Genomic DNA, 16,376 nt, shown 5'->3' with positions numbered 1-16,376 from the left:
ACTGTGGTTATGTTTCATAAAGTATTGAAAATCAATCAATACAGATATAAAAAAACGTGAATAGAAACTCTAGATAAAATTGCTAACTGAAAATGTCATACTTTAAAAATATATTTTAAAAGAAAAATTTTGCCAAGACAATTTGTGTAGCGATTTACGGTACACTTTGAATAACTTAGTAATTAATGTATGGATTATCTTGAAACTTGGACAAGACTTTCTGAAACGTTGAGCTGACCTTGACTTTGAGCTCTAAATGAGCTTGACTGTCAATGTCAAATTATTGAATTTTGGTTAAATTGTCATAATTTTGTTATTTATGAACGGATTTGATTTATACTTTGAAAAAACAAGACTTGTAGTCAAACAAACAAATTGCATAATTTAATTGTGACCTTCACCTTTAATTGATCTTGGGATTCTCTTATTGTTTTCTATATATAGCTTTGACATTAGGACCTTGTGCACAATGGAACTTTGATATAAGCTGACCTTGATTTTATTTTGACGAAGTGACCTACTTTTGATATCAGCTGACATAGATAAAATGAGAAAGTGACCTGCTATATTATTCTTTGGTGTAAAAACTTAAAAAATCTTCTTTTAAAGAACTCAAAGAGCTATGGCTAAAATATTGAGCTTCAAACATGTTCTAATAGGTGTCTACCAAGTTTGTTCAAATAAAAGCCCTGGGGTCAAAATTGGCCCCGCCCCAGGGGGTCATTGATTTTCCCTATATGCATATAGTAAAAATTAAAAAAATCTTCTTTTAAAGAACCAAAAGAGATAGAGCTAAGATATTTAGCATGAAACATGTTCTAATAAGTGTCTACCAAGTTTTTTCAAATAAAAGCCCTGGGGTCAAAATTGGCCCCGCCCCGGGTGGTCATTGATTTTCCCTATATGTATATAGTAAAAACTTAAAAAATCTTCTTTTAAAGAACTCAAAGAGCTATGGCTAAGATATTTAGCATCAAACATGTTCTAATAGGTGTCTACCAAGTTTGTTCAAATAAAAGCCCTGGGGTCAAAATTGGCACCGCCCCGGGGGTCATTGATTTTCCTTATATGTGTATAGCAAAAACTTAAAAAATCTTCTTTGAAAAAAACCCAAATAGCTAGAGTTAAGATATTAAGCATGAAACATCTTTTAGTGAGTGTCTACAAAGTTTGTTCAAATAAAAGACCTGGGGTCAAAATTGGCCCCGCCCCGGGGGTCATTGATTTTTTTTACATGTGTATAGCAAAAACTTAAAATCTTCTTTGAAAAAACCCAAATAGTTAGAGTTTAGATATTAAGCATGAAACATCTTCTAGTAAGTGTCTACAAAGTTTGTTCAAATAAAAGCCCTGGCCCGGCCCCAGGGGTGTCATTGTTTTTAACTATATGTGTATAGTAAAAACTTTTAAAAAATCTTCTTTTAAAAAGCCCAATGAGCTTTAGCTTAGATGTTTAGCATGAAACATCTTCTTATGGGTGTCTACCAAGTTTGTGCAAATTAAAGCCCTTGGTTTAAATTGGCCCTGCAACGTTGGGGCGGGGGTGGGGGTTGGGGGGGCCTATATACAGGTGAGCGACCTCAGGGCCATCATGGCCCTCTTGTTAAAAGGTTAAGACTGAATAATTTCAGTGCCTTGAACATTGTATGAAAATGGTTTGTGTTAACATTGAAAAGTTTTAAGGGCTTTGAACTTAAAATGAAAAAAATAATTAATGCACCATCTGAAATTTTGGCTGCATGCGGGGGCATCTGTGGCATGATGACACATTTCTTGTTTTCTTTTATTTTGGGTACCGCAAGAAATATTGTCATTAAATTGATACCTTTCATGAGGCAAAGTTTTAATTGGAATGCGAATACATATTTTTTTTAAAATCAGTCATAGGCTAATGTATACAATACAATGTACTTGGAAAAACATATTATAGAATTATTGATTAAATGACTTTCAAAATACCATATTTTATATTATGGCCTGGTACACTGTCATCAAATAAGTTAATGTATATTTTGTTACTAGATTGTATAGTTTTAGTATTGTACTGATACAAGGAAACAATCACTGTAGGCGTGAATTTGTTGCTTGACAGAGATTTCATCATAATTATTATGTCTTTGTTTAAATAACAATGCCTCAAATTTCTGACCAGTTACAACATTTTGCATCTTTTCAGTGTCTTCTTTTGTTTATTCTTTTAGAAGATATAGTATCTTTGAGCCCAATTTGTATTCTTTGATTTGACTTGACTCTCCTACAACAATTAGTGTAGATTTCTTCTTGTTGAAAAGTACTGCTAACACAGGCGATGAATCTGCTAATTTAAGTGTTTTTTGCTGGGTCCAATGTAATGATTTCAGAGACATTTCTCCATTCTTGTTTCCAAATATAATCTTGTCTGCAGACAGCATACAGATATACTCATATCTACGATAATAGCCACGAATGTTATAGCTTGTAATAGTTGGTTTTTGTTTCATCTCTGTCTTACTAAATGTATATATGTTATTATCTGCATCAATTAAATGAAAAGTATTTACACTGATAAGTATCTTTAATGGCTCACCGAACTGTCGACTTTCCGCTTCCTCATTGTTATATATTGACAAAAATTCACCTTTTCTACTGTAAACAATAACATGATATTTGTATGTCATGTTATTAGTAAAGAAACGGGTCGTTTTCTTTTCAGGCTTTTCACATTCAACCATATAACAAACATACACAGTATTTTCTGTAGGGTCACTATCAATCTTGGTGCATTTTCCTTCTTCTATAGGAAATGATGTCTCTAAAGACATGTTTTCATCAATGGTTACAAACTGAACAACGTTTCTTTCCCTTAGTACAATGGCAACCTCATGTGGTTTTGTAACACACATACATTCTGGGGTATCATTTAAGTCAATAAAATCTTTCACCTCCAAATTATCTCCCAGTCGTTTAAACTTGGAATTATTTGCATCTGTGATTACCACAGTATCGTCAGGCAGTTGACACATTCCATTTATGCTGCACTTGTTACTGTCAGTTTGGCATGTGATATCAACAGATTGTTTGAGTTGTAGAGAAAATACAGGACTTCCCTTTGTTTCTTCAACAACTTCCCCAAATGCTGTGAATTTATTAGGTATGACTTCATCATTGAACTTGTAAAAAATGGAGGGCTGCAGCCAATTTTTAGAAAGATCTGTCACTACTTCCTTCACTTCCTTCAAATTGATCTGGTAATTCTTCATCGTTATGAAGGCCTCCACTTCATTCATGTCATCTCTGTTTATTTGATTTAAACTTTTTCTCAATCCTGACATAACTGCGCCTAGTCCTTTTATATCAGCCTTGACTGCATCTTGATGTTTTGCATGAGTTTTTCGGATATTTTCTCTAGATGTATTTGCTAGGACTTTTATCCTTTGTATTAGCCTATCTTCATATTCATCAATATCAGCCAAGATTTGTTCCTTTTCCTCTTTCATATCTTTTAAGTTGTAATTTCGATATGCTTTTTCCTGATTTGCAGATGTAATGAATTTTTGCAAGGAAGATTTTAAGTTACAGAATACTTGACTTTCTTTAGTTCCCTCTGCAACTGTTTCTATCATGTTCACCTCCTTGCATGACCTATAAAATGTAATACAGTAACATATTGTAGTCTTATTGAACAACTTAAAAATATAAGATATTTGTTCAGTGACCCATTATGCCCGAAAATGCTTTTTATTTTCATTTCTTGAGTGAAGCTTTTTATTTTTGATGTCCTGTTAAAGTGTCAAAAATATTTATTTGCCATTGATGCCATGTCCTTTTTTCGCTGTTTGTGTTTCAATTTTTCAGATTTTCGAGGCAAAAAAAGCAAAAATACTAATAGAATAAACACTGTCAAAATACAAAAATGAGAAAACACAAAGAGACAACAAAGCTACTCTTTGCTTTTTAGCATTGTTACATTTTTCGCATTGTTGCATTTTCGCTTTTTAGCATTGTTACATTTTCGCATTGTTACATTTTCACATTTTGGGTGAAGGGGTGAAAGGTCAAGGTCACATTTACCTTGTATGTTTAAGTGATTTCCAACCAATGATTCAAAATTTTTCCTTGTTTGTTAAAACAGATGTGACCAATAACTCAATAAGCCATAAGCCCTTGGCCCTCAAACTGACAGGTGCATTGGGCTTGTTAAAGACAACCCTTATTGATTTTAGGAGCAGGGGGGCAAAGGACTAAGTCACATTCACCTTCCTTTATATCATATTGCACTAGATATTACTATGATTGTTAAGTTAATTGTAAACCAACTTTTTTGTGCCCCTGGGCATATAGTAATTGAACTGTCCGTCTGTCTGTCCTTCCGTCTGTCTGTCTGCATGTACAAGGTTAACTTAAAATGGCAAATTGGAATTTTCTTAAGTACTACCTATACCAATGGCTTCATACTTTACACACTAACATATCAACACATATACATTATCTGGGAAAGTTACATAACTATGGCTTCCATTTTTACCAAGGAATTGCCTAAGAAAATGAAGAATTGATGGTTAGCCTATAATGGCAAGTTTGATATATCTTAAGTTCTATCTATACTTATAGTTTCATAATTACTTATCAATACAAAGTACTTTATATTGCCAAATTATAACTGTGCCATCTGTTTTTAGCTCGCCTGTAACAAAGTGACATTGTGAGCTTTTGTGATCGCTTTTCGTCCGGCGTCCGTCCGTAAACTTATACTTTAAACGACATCTCGTCATATACGGCTAAGCCAATTTCATCCAAACTTCACAGGATTGTTCCTTTGGTAGTCAACTTTAAAAATTGTTCCTAGCTGAACTCTGGTTGCCATGGCAACCCAAAGAAAAAACTTAAAATATCTTCTTCACTCACTGTAGAAAACCGAAAAAGCTAGAGCTTAAATATTTGGCATGAAACATCATCTAGTCATTGTCTACCAAGTTTGTTCAAATAAATTAGGGCTGGGAATTATATTCCAATATTCGAAACACTACCGAATATTCGAACATTGAAAAACGAATACGAATATTCGAAAAAAAAATGTTATTACTTTCAAATTTCAATTAAGACGTAAATTATACCCTTGGCATTTACTTGAACAGATGTTTGTATGACGCGTGTCAACGAGTATGGCCAATTAACTGTGAAAAGTTAAAGGGCACCCGTTTCACAGTTTGCAATTTACCTGTTTAACAGTTTATACTGTAATTTTTTTTATTTTAAATATATAACTTCATAGTTTTCTGTGCTATAATATATCCGATTTAAGAAATAACATCGGCCTGAGAGGTGTATAGCGGCTATTTAACACAGGTTTGGAGTTTTGATGCACAGGAATTGACCACAAAGGCCGTAGGCCTGAGTGGTTAATTTTTTCGCATCAGAACGACAAAACCGGTGTTAAATAGCCGATATACACCTCTCAGGCCGATGTTATTTCGATTCTAACACGATAAAATAAGGAAAATCAAAGTTATTTTTCAAGCGGAAATAACTTCCTGTGCCGATTTTCGTATAATGCTGTTCGATTTTCGCACCCTACTATTGCGAAGATTTAGAAATTATTAAACAAAAGAAGTAATAAGAAAAAAAAACGTTATTTTATCAAGTTTTCAACAATAAAAACTTACGTCGTATTGTTTTTACATCAGTGCCCCATTTATCATTCTTGTATGTATGAAATAACGTCAGCTTGTTTATGAATGAGTTGTTAACTTAGGATGACGTCATTACGCTGCTTACCGAGTGCGCCGTTTTGTCAAAATATTTATTAACTGATATGGATCTAATATGTGGCGTTAGTGTATGTGAGATATTATTTCGGTATTGAATGAAAAGAAAACATTATACGAACTGAAAGTATAAATAAAAATGCTTTGTATTGTTGCTTTAAAATGCTTTGTAAACTATACAATCGAGGGTGAAAACATAACAGCGCACGTACAAGTAGTCCCTAACCAGTGTTTATTGGCAGTTTAACACCAGCTTTTTTCCTTCTTTGTCTATAAAATCACGTGAGTGTTAGAACAATCAATAATTGTCTTAAATTGTGTGAAGAAGAATAAATCGGCACATATAAATCGGTGCGTTATGACAACAGTTTAGTTTAGATTATTTGTTTATTTATTTATGTCTCATCCATGCATATTTACAATGTACGAAACATAAAATACAGCAATAAAAAGCATGGCCAAGCTATCACAGATTTATAGGAGACTATCATAAAACAACTTTAATAATTTATACTGATTAAAATCAGAAATAAAAATAAAAGGATGGGAAGTGTCTATATTCGGTTCCGTAGAAATTAGACTCCGTGTGATATTTACTGCGTTATAGTTAAATGTATCTGAAGAATATTTCAAACCTTATCTAAAATTATATAATTATAAATAAAAGAAAATATTTAATACTAGTTAAGTAAATATAATTATGTGTTATAGGGGCTAAGAGGTAACAATGATTCATGTACATTGTCAGTCGAGTCAGGTGAGTAACCACCCATTAATAGGACAAATTATCAGCAGTCGAATTAATTGAACAAAAGACAATCAAATTATGAAATTATTTGAAAAGTAAACATATTTATCGATTTACAATTAATAAAATACAAAAAATTGACATAGTAATAAAGTTCTTTTTCATCGTCGATTATTCCAAGCATATTAAAGTAGTAATAGTATTCGACGCAAACAATTTTTGATACGTATAGGTCAAATAGAAATATTGGAACAAAAGTTGTAAAAACGAATATTCGAATATATATCTGAATATGGAAAACTAATATTCGAACATCAAATTTCTTATTCGTTCCCAGCTCTCACATAAATGCCATAGGGTCCAAATTTAGATTGAGTAAGGGGTCAGTTGGGTCAAGGCCAACAGTGCTAAAAATATATTTTTTTCACTTTTGCCCATAGAGACTTTTTTATGGAGAGATTTTTTTCATATTTGGTTGCAAGATAACTTGCATGTTTTTCCTTTCAATTAAGTTAGGTGTCAGTGGGTCAAGGTCAAAAAGGCCAATTATAGATTTTCTTTATTTTTGACTGATTTTTTTTATATTTGAAATCTTGCATCCTTGGATCGAGTTAGGGGATCATTTGGGTCAAGGTCACCATTGTAAAAATAGATTTTCACACTTTTTAGCTCACCTGAGTATATGCTCAGGGTGAGCTATTAGGATCACTCTTCGTCTGTCGTCCGTTGTATGTCGTCTGTCGTCCGTTCACACTTTTAAAACAACATCTCATCTGAAACCATAAGGCAGATCATAATGAAACTTCACAGGGATGTTCCTTGTGTGAAGCCTTAACAAAGTTGTTCAAAGAATTCCATTCCATGCAGAACTCAAAAAACTTGAAATATCTTCTTCTAAAAAACTCAAAGAGCTAGGGCTTAGATATTTGGCATGAAACATTTTCTATAGAGTGTCTGACAAGTTTGTTCAAATGAAAGCCCTGGGGTCAAAATTGGCCCCGCCCCAGGGGGTCTTTGATTTTCGCTATATATAGTAAAAACTTAAAATATCTTCTTTTAAAGAACCCAAAGAGCTAGAGCTAAGATATTAGCATGAAACATCTTCTAATGAGTGTCTACCAAGTTTGTTCAAATAAAAGCCCTGGGGTCAAAATTGGCACCGCCCCAGGGGGTCAATGATTTTCCCTATATGCATATAGTAAAAACTTAAAAATCTTCTTTTAAAGAACCCAAAGAGCTAGAGATAAGATTTTTAGCATGAAACATGTTCTAATGGATGTCTACCAAGTTTGTTCAAATAAGAGCCCTGGGGTCAAAATTGGCCCCGCCCCGGGGGTCATTGATTTTCCTTATGTGTGTATATAGCAAAAACTTAAAAAATCTTCTTTGAAAAAAACCAAATAGCTAGAGTTTAGATACTAAGCATGAAACATCTTCTAGTGAGTGTCTACAAAGTTTGTTCAAATAAAATCCCGGGGTCAGAATTGTCCCCGCCCCGGGGGTCATTGATTTTCCTTATATGTGTATAGCAAAAACTTGAAAAAAATCTTCTTTGAAAAAACTCAAATAGTTAGAGTTTAGCATCTTCTAGTGAGTGTCTACAAAGTTTGTTCAAATAAAAGCCCTTGGTCAAAATTTGCCCCGCCCCGGGGGACATTGATTTTTCCTTATATATGTACAGCAAAAACTGAAAAATCTTCTTTGAAAAAACCCGAATAGCTAGAGTTTAGATAATAAGCATGAAACATTTTCTAGTAAGTGTCTACAAAGATTGTTCAAATAAAAGCCCTGGGATCAAAACTGGCCCTGCCCCAGGGGTGTCATTGCTTTTAACTATATGTGTAAAGAAAAATCTTTAAAAATCGTCTTTTAAAAAACCCAACGAGCATGACCTTAGATGTTTAGCATGAAACATCTTCGAATGGGTGTGTACCAAGTTTGTTCAAATAAAAGCCCTGGGGTTTAAACTGGCCCCGCTCTGGGGGCCTATATACAGGTGAGCGACTTCAGGGCCATCATGGCCCTCTTGCTTTGTACAGCATTTATTGTTTTTTTTTACCAATGTCAATACAGCTTTACGCTGACTTTACTCATGTAACTTTTAAAGGGACATAATAATGAGATTTAATAATATTATTATAATATATATATCAAAGTTATTTTGAATTTAATTCTGGTTTTAAAACGTTTATTAATACAGTTTCTTTCATTTTTCTTTTGAATGTGTCTGGTTCTTGCATTTTATAGATTGGCATTATATTAAATTTTGGAGTGATGCCTCTAGCGCAAATGGCAATGTGTCTACTGACTGGTGACAATACATTTTCTGGATTTCGTATATGTTGGTTGTGTAATGTTACTCTTTTTCATAAATTTGAGGTTTCCCCAACATAATGTTTGGAACATCCATTACATGTCCATGCATAAATTACATTTTGTATGTCGCATGATCCTAAAATTGGCAGCCATTCTTGAAATGGTACATTGTATGTATTTCCTTCTATCAAGTGTTTGCAGCATTTTAAACTATTGCATCGTATAATCTTTTTCTTTCTCTGTGTTGAAGAAAATTGTGCTCTGGTCATTTTTTTTTTTTAGCTCATCTGTCACAAAGTGACAGGGTGAGCTTTTGTGATCGCTTTTCGTCCGGCGTCCGTCCGTCGTCCGTCGTCCGTCCGTCGTCCTTAAACTTTTACTTTAAATGACATCTCCTCATAAACCACTAAGCCAATTTCATCCAAACTTCACAGGAATGTTCCTTTGGTGGTCACCTTTGAAAATCGTTCTAAGAATTTAATTCCATGCAGAACTCTGGTTGCCATGGCAACCAAAAGAAAAAAACTTTAAATATCTTCTTCTAAAAAATACAAAGAGATAGAGCATAGATATTTGGCATGAAACATCTTCTAGTGAGTGTCTACCAAGTTTGTTCAAATAAAAGCCCGGGGGGTCAAAATTGGCCCCGCCCTAGGGGGTCATTGATTTTCCCTATATGCATATAGTAAAAACTTAAAATATCTTCATTTAAAGAACCCAAAGAGTTAGAGCTAAGTAATTTAAAATGAAACATCTTCTCATGGGTGTCTACACAGTTTGTTTAAATAAAAGCCCTTGGGTCAAAATTGGCCCCGCCCCAGGGGGTCATTGATTTTCCCTTTATGCATATAGTAAAAACTTAAAAAATCTTCTTTTAAAGAACCCAAAGAGCTAGAGCTAAGATATTTAGCATGAAACATGTTCTAATGGATGTCTACCAAGTTTGTTAAAATAAGAGCCCTGGGGTCAAAATTGGCCCCGCCCCGGGGGTCATTGATTTTCCTTATATGTGTACAGCAAAAACTTAAAAATTCTTCTTTGATAAAAACCAAATAGCTAGAGTTTAGATACTAAGCATGAAACATCTTCTAGTGAGTGACTACCAAGTTTGTTCGAATAAAAGCCCTGGGGTCAAAATTGGCCCCGCCCCGGGGGTCATTCATTATCCTTATATGTGTATAACAAAAACTTAAAAAATCTTCTTTGAAAAAACTTAAATAGCTAGAGGTTAGATATTAAGCACGAAGCATCTTCTAGTAAGTGTCTACAAAGTTTGTTCAAATAAAAGCCCTGGGGTGAAAATTGGCCCCGCCCCAGGGGACATTGATTTTCCTTATATGTGTATAGCAAAAACTTAAAAATCTTCTTTGAAAAAACTCAAATAGCTAGAAAGCATGAAACATCTTCTAGTAAGTGTTTACAAAGTTTGTTCAAATAAAAGCCCTGGGGTCAAACTTGGCCCCACCCCGGGGGTCATTGATTTTCCTTAAATGTGTAAAGCAAAAACTTAAAAATCTTCTTCGAAAAATCCGAATAGCTAGAGTTCAGATATTAAGCATGAAACATTTTCTAGTAAGTGTCTACAAAGTTTGTTCAAATAAAAGCCCTTGGGTCCAAACTGGTCCTGCCCCAGGTGTGTCATTGTTTTAAACTATATGTGTAAAGAAAAGCCTTGACCGGCTAGACTTTAGATGTTTAGCATGAAACATCTTCTAATGGATGTCTACCAAGTTTGTTCAAATAAAAGCCCTTGGGGTTTAAACTGGCCCCGCTACGGGGGTTTATATATAGGTGAGCGACTTCAGGGCCATCATGGCCCTCTTGTTTAATTGGCCGGTTGTCTTTTCTTTTTAATTATGTGACTGCTTTCAATTATTCCTTTCATTATTTCATCATTTTGTAAAATTGGTAGATTTTCTTGTATTACTGTGAAAATTTGGTATTCTTTGGATAATGTGTTGACACGTATGGTATGACTATTCTTCCGTAATCTATTGCTAAAGCTCTCTGGGTGCCGTTTTCTATAAGTTTCTGAGGATATTTTAAAGAAGCCAAGAATTTGTTTAATGAATTCAATCTGAGATGCAATATGTCAATATTAATCATTATAGGAATGGCCTCTGTCTGTCAGTCTGTCTGTCTGTCTGTCTGTCTGTCAGTAACACTTTCGTGTCCGCTCGATAACTAAAGCTGCAGATTTTTTTTTAATAATAACTTGACACAAGTGATCACAATAATCAGATGATGTGCAAAGTGTAAAAATTTAGTTGCTACCCAACAGGGTCAAGGTCACACTTAAATGTTAAAAAGTCTTCATTTCATAATAAAAGTCTACATTTCGTGTCCGCTCCATAACTTTTTTAACCGCTGAATTTTTTTTAAATAAGTTGGACCAAGTAATCACCATAATGAGACAATTTGCAGATCGCAATAATTGGGTTGCTACCCCAAATGTCAAGGTCATACTTAAAGGTCAAAATTTAAAAGTCTTCATTTCATAATAAAAAGTCTACATTTCCTGTCTGCTCCATAACTTTTGAACCGCTGAAAATATTTTGAAATAACTTGGCACAACTGATCAACATTATGAGACAACGCGCAGAGTGCAATTATTGGGTTGCTATCCAAAAGGTCACGGTCACACTTTAAGGTCAAATGTTAAAAAATGTACATTTCTTTTCCGCTCCATAACTTTTAACCACTGAATTTTTAAAAAAAAGAATAACTTGACACAATGGATCACCACTCTAAGGCATGTGCAAAGGGCATTAATTGGGTTGCTACCCCCAAGGTGATGGTCACACTTCAAGGTCAAATGTATAAAAGTCCATATTTCGTGTACGCTCCATAACTTTTAAAATCGGATGGCAGAATTGATCATCATTATGAGACGATGAGCTGATCACAATAATTGAATTGGTACCCCCAAGGTCAAGGTGACACCTACAAGTCAAATGTTAGAAAGTCTTCATTTCATGTCTGTCCATAATTATCATTTAAACCACTGCAATGTTTTTATAATAACTTGGCAGAAATGATCACCATTATAATACTATTGGAAGAGCACAATGATCAAGTCACAATCCTAAAGGTCAGGGTCACACTCAAAGGTCCAATGTAAAAACATCTATTCATGTCATGTCAGCTCTATAATTTATTGACAATTCAAAGATTTTAAATCACTTGGCACAAATGATCCCCACCATGACATTATCTGCAGAGATCAACATTCATGTCCACTGCGGAAGGGGATTAAGCTGTCATTCAGACTGCCTTGTTTGATATAATTGTACAAAGACGTCTAGCTAGTGAAAATGCCAGAATGGGATGTTTTGTTTCCTGTGTTTCGGATGCCAAGAGTTAAATAAAAGATATTGTTTACTGTTAGTAGGTTTATAGTAGTATCTGTTTCTATTTGGTCAACATTTAATTTAACTATAACATCCAGAAAAGGAAATTTTTATACTTGTGTTTAACAAACGCGCTCTTGTTTTTAATGATCATTAGGACTTTTTTCAGTACATTATCTCTTTTTATGTGTCTATCATAATGGTGTCTTATTCTTACTATCCATTAAAGGCAAGAGGGGGGGGGGGGAGTTATGTATTGTTTTGACATTTCTTGTTCATATTAAAGCTGTTGCAGAGTATAAGCAATATCTTTGTTAAATATTGTTTTGTAATATTTATCAAACATGTCAAAAATGTATTTCAAAGTTAAATATTGTGGTGTGAACAAAGAAAGTAATTAACAAATTACAAAACAACACTTACAGTCCATTTAAATTACCAAAAATGGTCAATATAATGCAAAAATAGCCCCTACTGTGTTAGTAACTTAGTAGAAATATTGTTATAAATCCTGCTAAATCAGTTATTAATGGCACATAACATGTAAATGATTACTTGAATCTTGCATCATTTTACTCTTCTTAAAAAACAAGTAAGTTTGATTTTCTTGAAACATTCTGGCTCAACTGGAGGCATGCCAGCTTTACCAATCTGTGTTTGTCTTAGTCATAATATTTATCAAACAGAGAAAATTAACAAACCTGTGTTTAATTGCCACACAAACACTGCAGCACACTTCATCATGGTTTTTGCAATATCCGTCAATGTATTGTCCGTAATGACTTCCACATTCCACTGATCTCTTTCCATGGACTTGATCTGTGTCACCTAGAAGCTCATTAGCTTCAGTGACCTCCACAATCTGATGTTTACGTAATGCTGCAAACTTGTTGTGGTCATTTAAACAGTCCTGACAAACATATGTTGTACATTCCACACAATATTTGATCGCTACTGTTGTCCTCTCTGCTTCAGAGCATGGGGTACAGTTAATAAACTCCTCAGACCCAGTTATTCCAGGTGTTGTTACCTCTTTCCTTGCCATATCTCTACTGACTGGTTGCTACAAACACAGCAATGTTTCATAAAATAACCTTTATGATTTAAACTTCCTTGTCCCACTTTATGAAAAATGACACCTGTGACTGAATCTTTCAAGTGTATCGTGCTATTAACGTCTTTATGTATTGATAATAAATGTTTAAAGTAAAATCCATTCAATAATTCAATGGCAGAAACTTTTTATTTTTAAAATCTTTTTTTTTGTCCCTTACAAAAACTTCAGACAACCACATAATGAAAAATGACACCATTGAATCTTTCAAGTTTATTTGCTATTTACTTCTTTATGTATCAACGATAAATGATTTATGTTAAATCCATTCAATACTGTTGAATGGCAGAAACTTTTTAATTTTATTTCCAAGATTTTAACTCAAGGATTTCATTTAATTTTGGCACCATGGTTTTGACTGAATTTAATTTTCTTGTAAATGTCAGCTAGCGAAATTCTTTAGATGAACTGTAACCAAGTTTTTTATTAGCTCACCTTTCATAAAGTACCATGGTGAGCTTTTGTGATCACTTTTTGTCCGTTGTCCTTAAAATTTTACTTTAAACGACATCTCCTCATAAAACCCGAAGCCAATTTCATCCAAACTCACCTTCAAAGAATTTAATTCCATGCAGAACTCTGGTTGCCATGGCAACCGAAAGAAAAAACTTAAAATATCTTCTTTTAAAAGAACAAAAGAGCTAGAGCTAAGATATTTGGCATGAAACATCTTCTAGTTAATGTCTATCAAGTTTGTGAAAAAAAGCTCTAGGGTCAAAATTGGCCCCGCTCCAGGTCACAGTATATAAAAGATTTAAACCCCAACCGGATCTTGTGAGAAGATGTCAGTGTCAGCCATGTTCTAACGTTTAACTTATTTAATATATTGGTATTTATATTGGTACTTTTGGACGTTAGGTTAGTAAATCTATATTTATATCATAGAAGAGAAACTTTATTAAGCGTTTAAGTTATGCAAAATATAAATGTTAGCATTAAAGCTATAAAATAATCGAAACTCACGAACTGCTTTCAGGTGATCAACACTAAACACTAGCAAAATCCGTCTTATTTCAAGGTTTATTTAATTAATCATTGAATTGTGATATCGAACTACTAAAATAATCAATAACAAATAATAATTAAGTCATCTGCAAAAAATATTGCTGTATTTTGAACATTAAATTAAGAGTTTAACAAAGGTGGTCAATTCCGTAAACTGAACGTTACTTGCTGGGGATTGTGAACCCTACTTGTGAGTTTACAAATTTTGTCTGTACCCTAACTTGTGAGTATTTTAAAAGATTTAATGGAGAAAACATGAATTATTTAACATATTTATTTGTTTATTGAAGGCAAATTGGAAGAATTCAGTTGTCTTCATTGCCCACTTTCTTTTTAAAAAAAAATCGGAAACACTATTGTTCATAATTTGGACATCAGAACAAAAGCTTAAAATAACAATTTCTCAGTTTGACAACAATAACAGAAACATTAAAATCATACTCAAAAGACTTTATAATTATTCCAAAAGAACTGAAAAAGTTAAAAAGGACCTTAAAAGCAAATGATATTACAAAAACAGTAAAAATTTCAAGACAAGAAGAACTTGAAAAATAATCAAGAAAAGTCAAAAAACAAAACGCCTGTTAAAAGAAGTTCAAATATCAACAAAAGATACGTTTTTTAGTACAGATGACGAAGAGTTAAAGTTTAAACTTGGTATCAACTTATTTCACAGATCCCACAATTTTATGTTGTGTTTTTAGGGGAGTGTTTGTTACACGAAAGCTACTGTCAAGACCCTCAACTACAAATGATTCACCCAAATCCATCTGAAATACATGTTTATGGCAATTTATAGAAAGGAACTAGATATATAATAATATATCTTTTGACTTTAGATAACTTATAACTTATAATAGCCAATGATAAACCTTTTAGCTCACCTGTCACAAAGTGACAGGGTGAGCTTTTGTGATCGCTTTTCGTCCGGCGTCTGTCCGTCCGTCCGTCCGTACGTCGATCCGGCGTCCGTCCGTAAACTTTTACTTTAAATGACATCTCCTCATAAACCACGAAGCCAATTTCATCCAAACTTCACAGGAATGTTCCTTTGGTGGTCACCTTTAAAAATTGTTCAAAGAATTTAATTCCATGCAGAACTCTGGTTGCCATGGCAACCAAAAGAAAAAAACTTTAAATATCTTCTTTTAAAAAAACCCAAAGAGCTAGAGCTTAGAAATTTGGCATGAAACATCTTCTAGTGAGTGTCTACAAAGTTTGTTCAAATAAAAGCCCTACTCAAGAGAACTCAAAAGCAAAAACTTTAAAAAATCTTCTTTGAAAAAACCTAAATAGCTAGAGTTTAGGTATTAAGCATGAAACATCTTCTGGTGAGTGTCTACAAATTTGTTCAGATAAAAGCCCTGGGGACAAAATTGACCCTGCGCCGGGGGTCATTGATTTTCCTTATATGTGTATAGCAAAAACTTAAAAATCTTCTTTGAAAAACCCAAATAGCTAGAGATTAGATATTAAGTATAAAACTTGTACTAGTAAGTGTCTACAAAGTTTGTTCAAATAAAAGCCCCGGGGTCGAAACTGGCCCCGCCCCAGGGGTGTCATTGTTTTTAACTATATGTGTATAGTAAAAACTTAAAAAGTCTTCTTTGAAAAAACCTTAATAGCTAGAGTTTAGATATTAAGCATGAAACATCTTCTAGTGAGTGTCTACAAAGTTTGTTCAGATAAAAGCCCTGGGGTCAAAATTGGCCCTGCCCAGGGGGTCATTGACTTTCCTAATATGTGTATAGTAAAAACTTAAAAATCTTCTTTTAAAAAACCCAATGAGCTACAGCTTAGATGTTTAGCATGAAACATCTTCTTGTGGGTGTCTACCAAGTTTGTTCAAATAAAAGCCCTTGGGTTAAAATTGGCCTTGCGGGGGTGGGGGGCAGATCATTGTTTTTCATTATATGTGTGTAGTAAAAACTTAACATCATGAAATATCTTCTTAATGGTGTTCCAAGTTTGTTTAAATAAAAGCCCTGGGGTCAAAACTGGCCCCGCTCCGGGGGCCTATATACAGGTGAGCGACCTCAGGGCCATTATGGCCCTCTTGTTCGACAAAGGGTTAATAATCCTAAAGATAGTAATTTATG

General features: G+C 33.9%; 1 protein-coding gene across 1 annotated transcript; it reads right to left on the bottom strand.

Annotated features, from left to right (window-relative positions):
- Positions 1 to 1,914: 1,914 nt before the first annotated feature.
- On the bottom strand, positions 1,915 to 13,212 carry LOC132725014 (uncharacterized). The gene is made up of 2 exons (XM_060710007.1): positions 12,860 to 13,212; positions 1,915 to 3,621 (listed from the first exon to the last, which is right to left on the bottom strand). The coding sequence occupies exons 1-2, from the start codon at positions 13,201 to 13,203 to the stop codon at positions 2,190 to 2,192; spliced, it is 1,776 nt and encodes a 591-aa protein (XP_060565990.1). The 5' UTR covers positions 13,204 to 13,212; the 3' UTR covers positions 1,915 to 2,189.
- Positions 13,213 to 16,376: the final 3,164 nt, after the last annotated feature.

Source organism: Ruditapes philippinarum, unplaced genomic scaffold (assembly GCF_026571515.1).
Source record: "Ruditapes philippinarum isolate M1 unplaced genomic scaffold, ASM2657151v2 ctg994_1_1_1_1, whole genome shotgun sequence".
NCBI classification, from domain to species: domain Eukaryota; kingdom Metazoa; phylum Mollusca; class Bivalvia; order Venerida; family Veneridae; genus Ruditapes; species Ruditapes philippinarum.
This window is presented reverse-complemented; position numbering and strand designations above follow the sequence as displayed.

What these genes read in the sequence shown, in the direction of transcription:
- LOC132725014 (XM_060710007.1), bottom strand. Translation starts at nt 13,203, where the DNA reads ATGGCAAGGAAAGAGGTAACAACACCTGGAATAACTGGGTCTGAGGAG. An exon ending in TGTGTGGCAATTAAACACAG is followed by an intron (nt 3,622 to 12,859) that starts GTTTGTTAATTT and finishes TACATTTTATAG; the next exon opens with GTCATGCAAGGAGGTGAACA.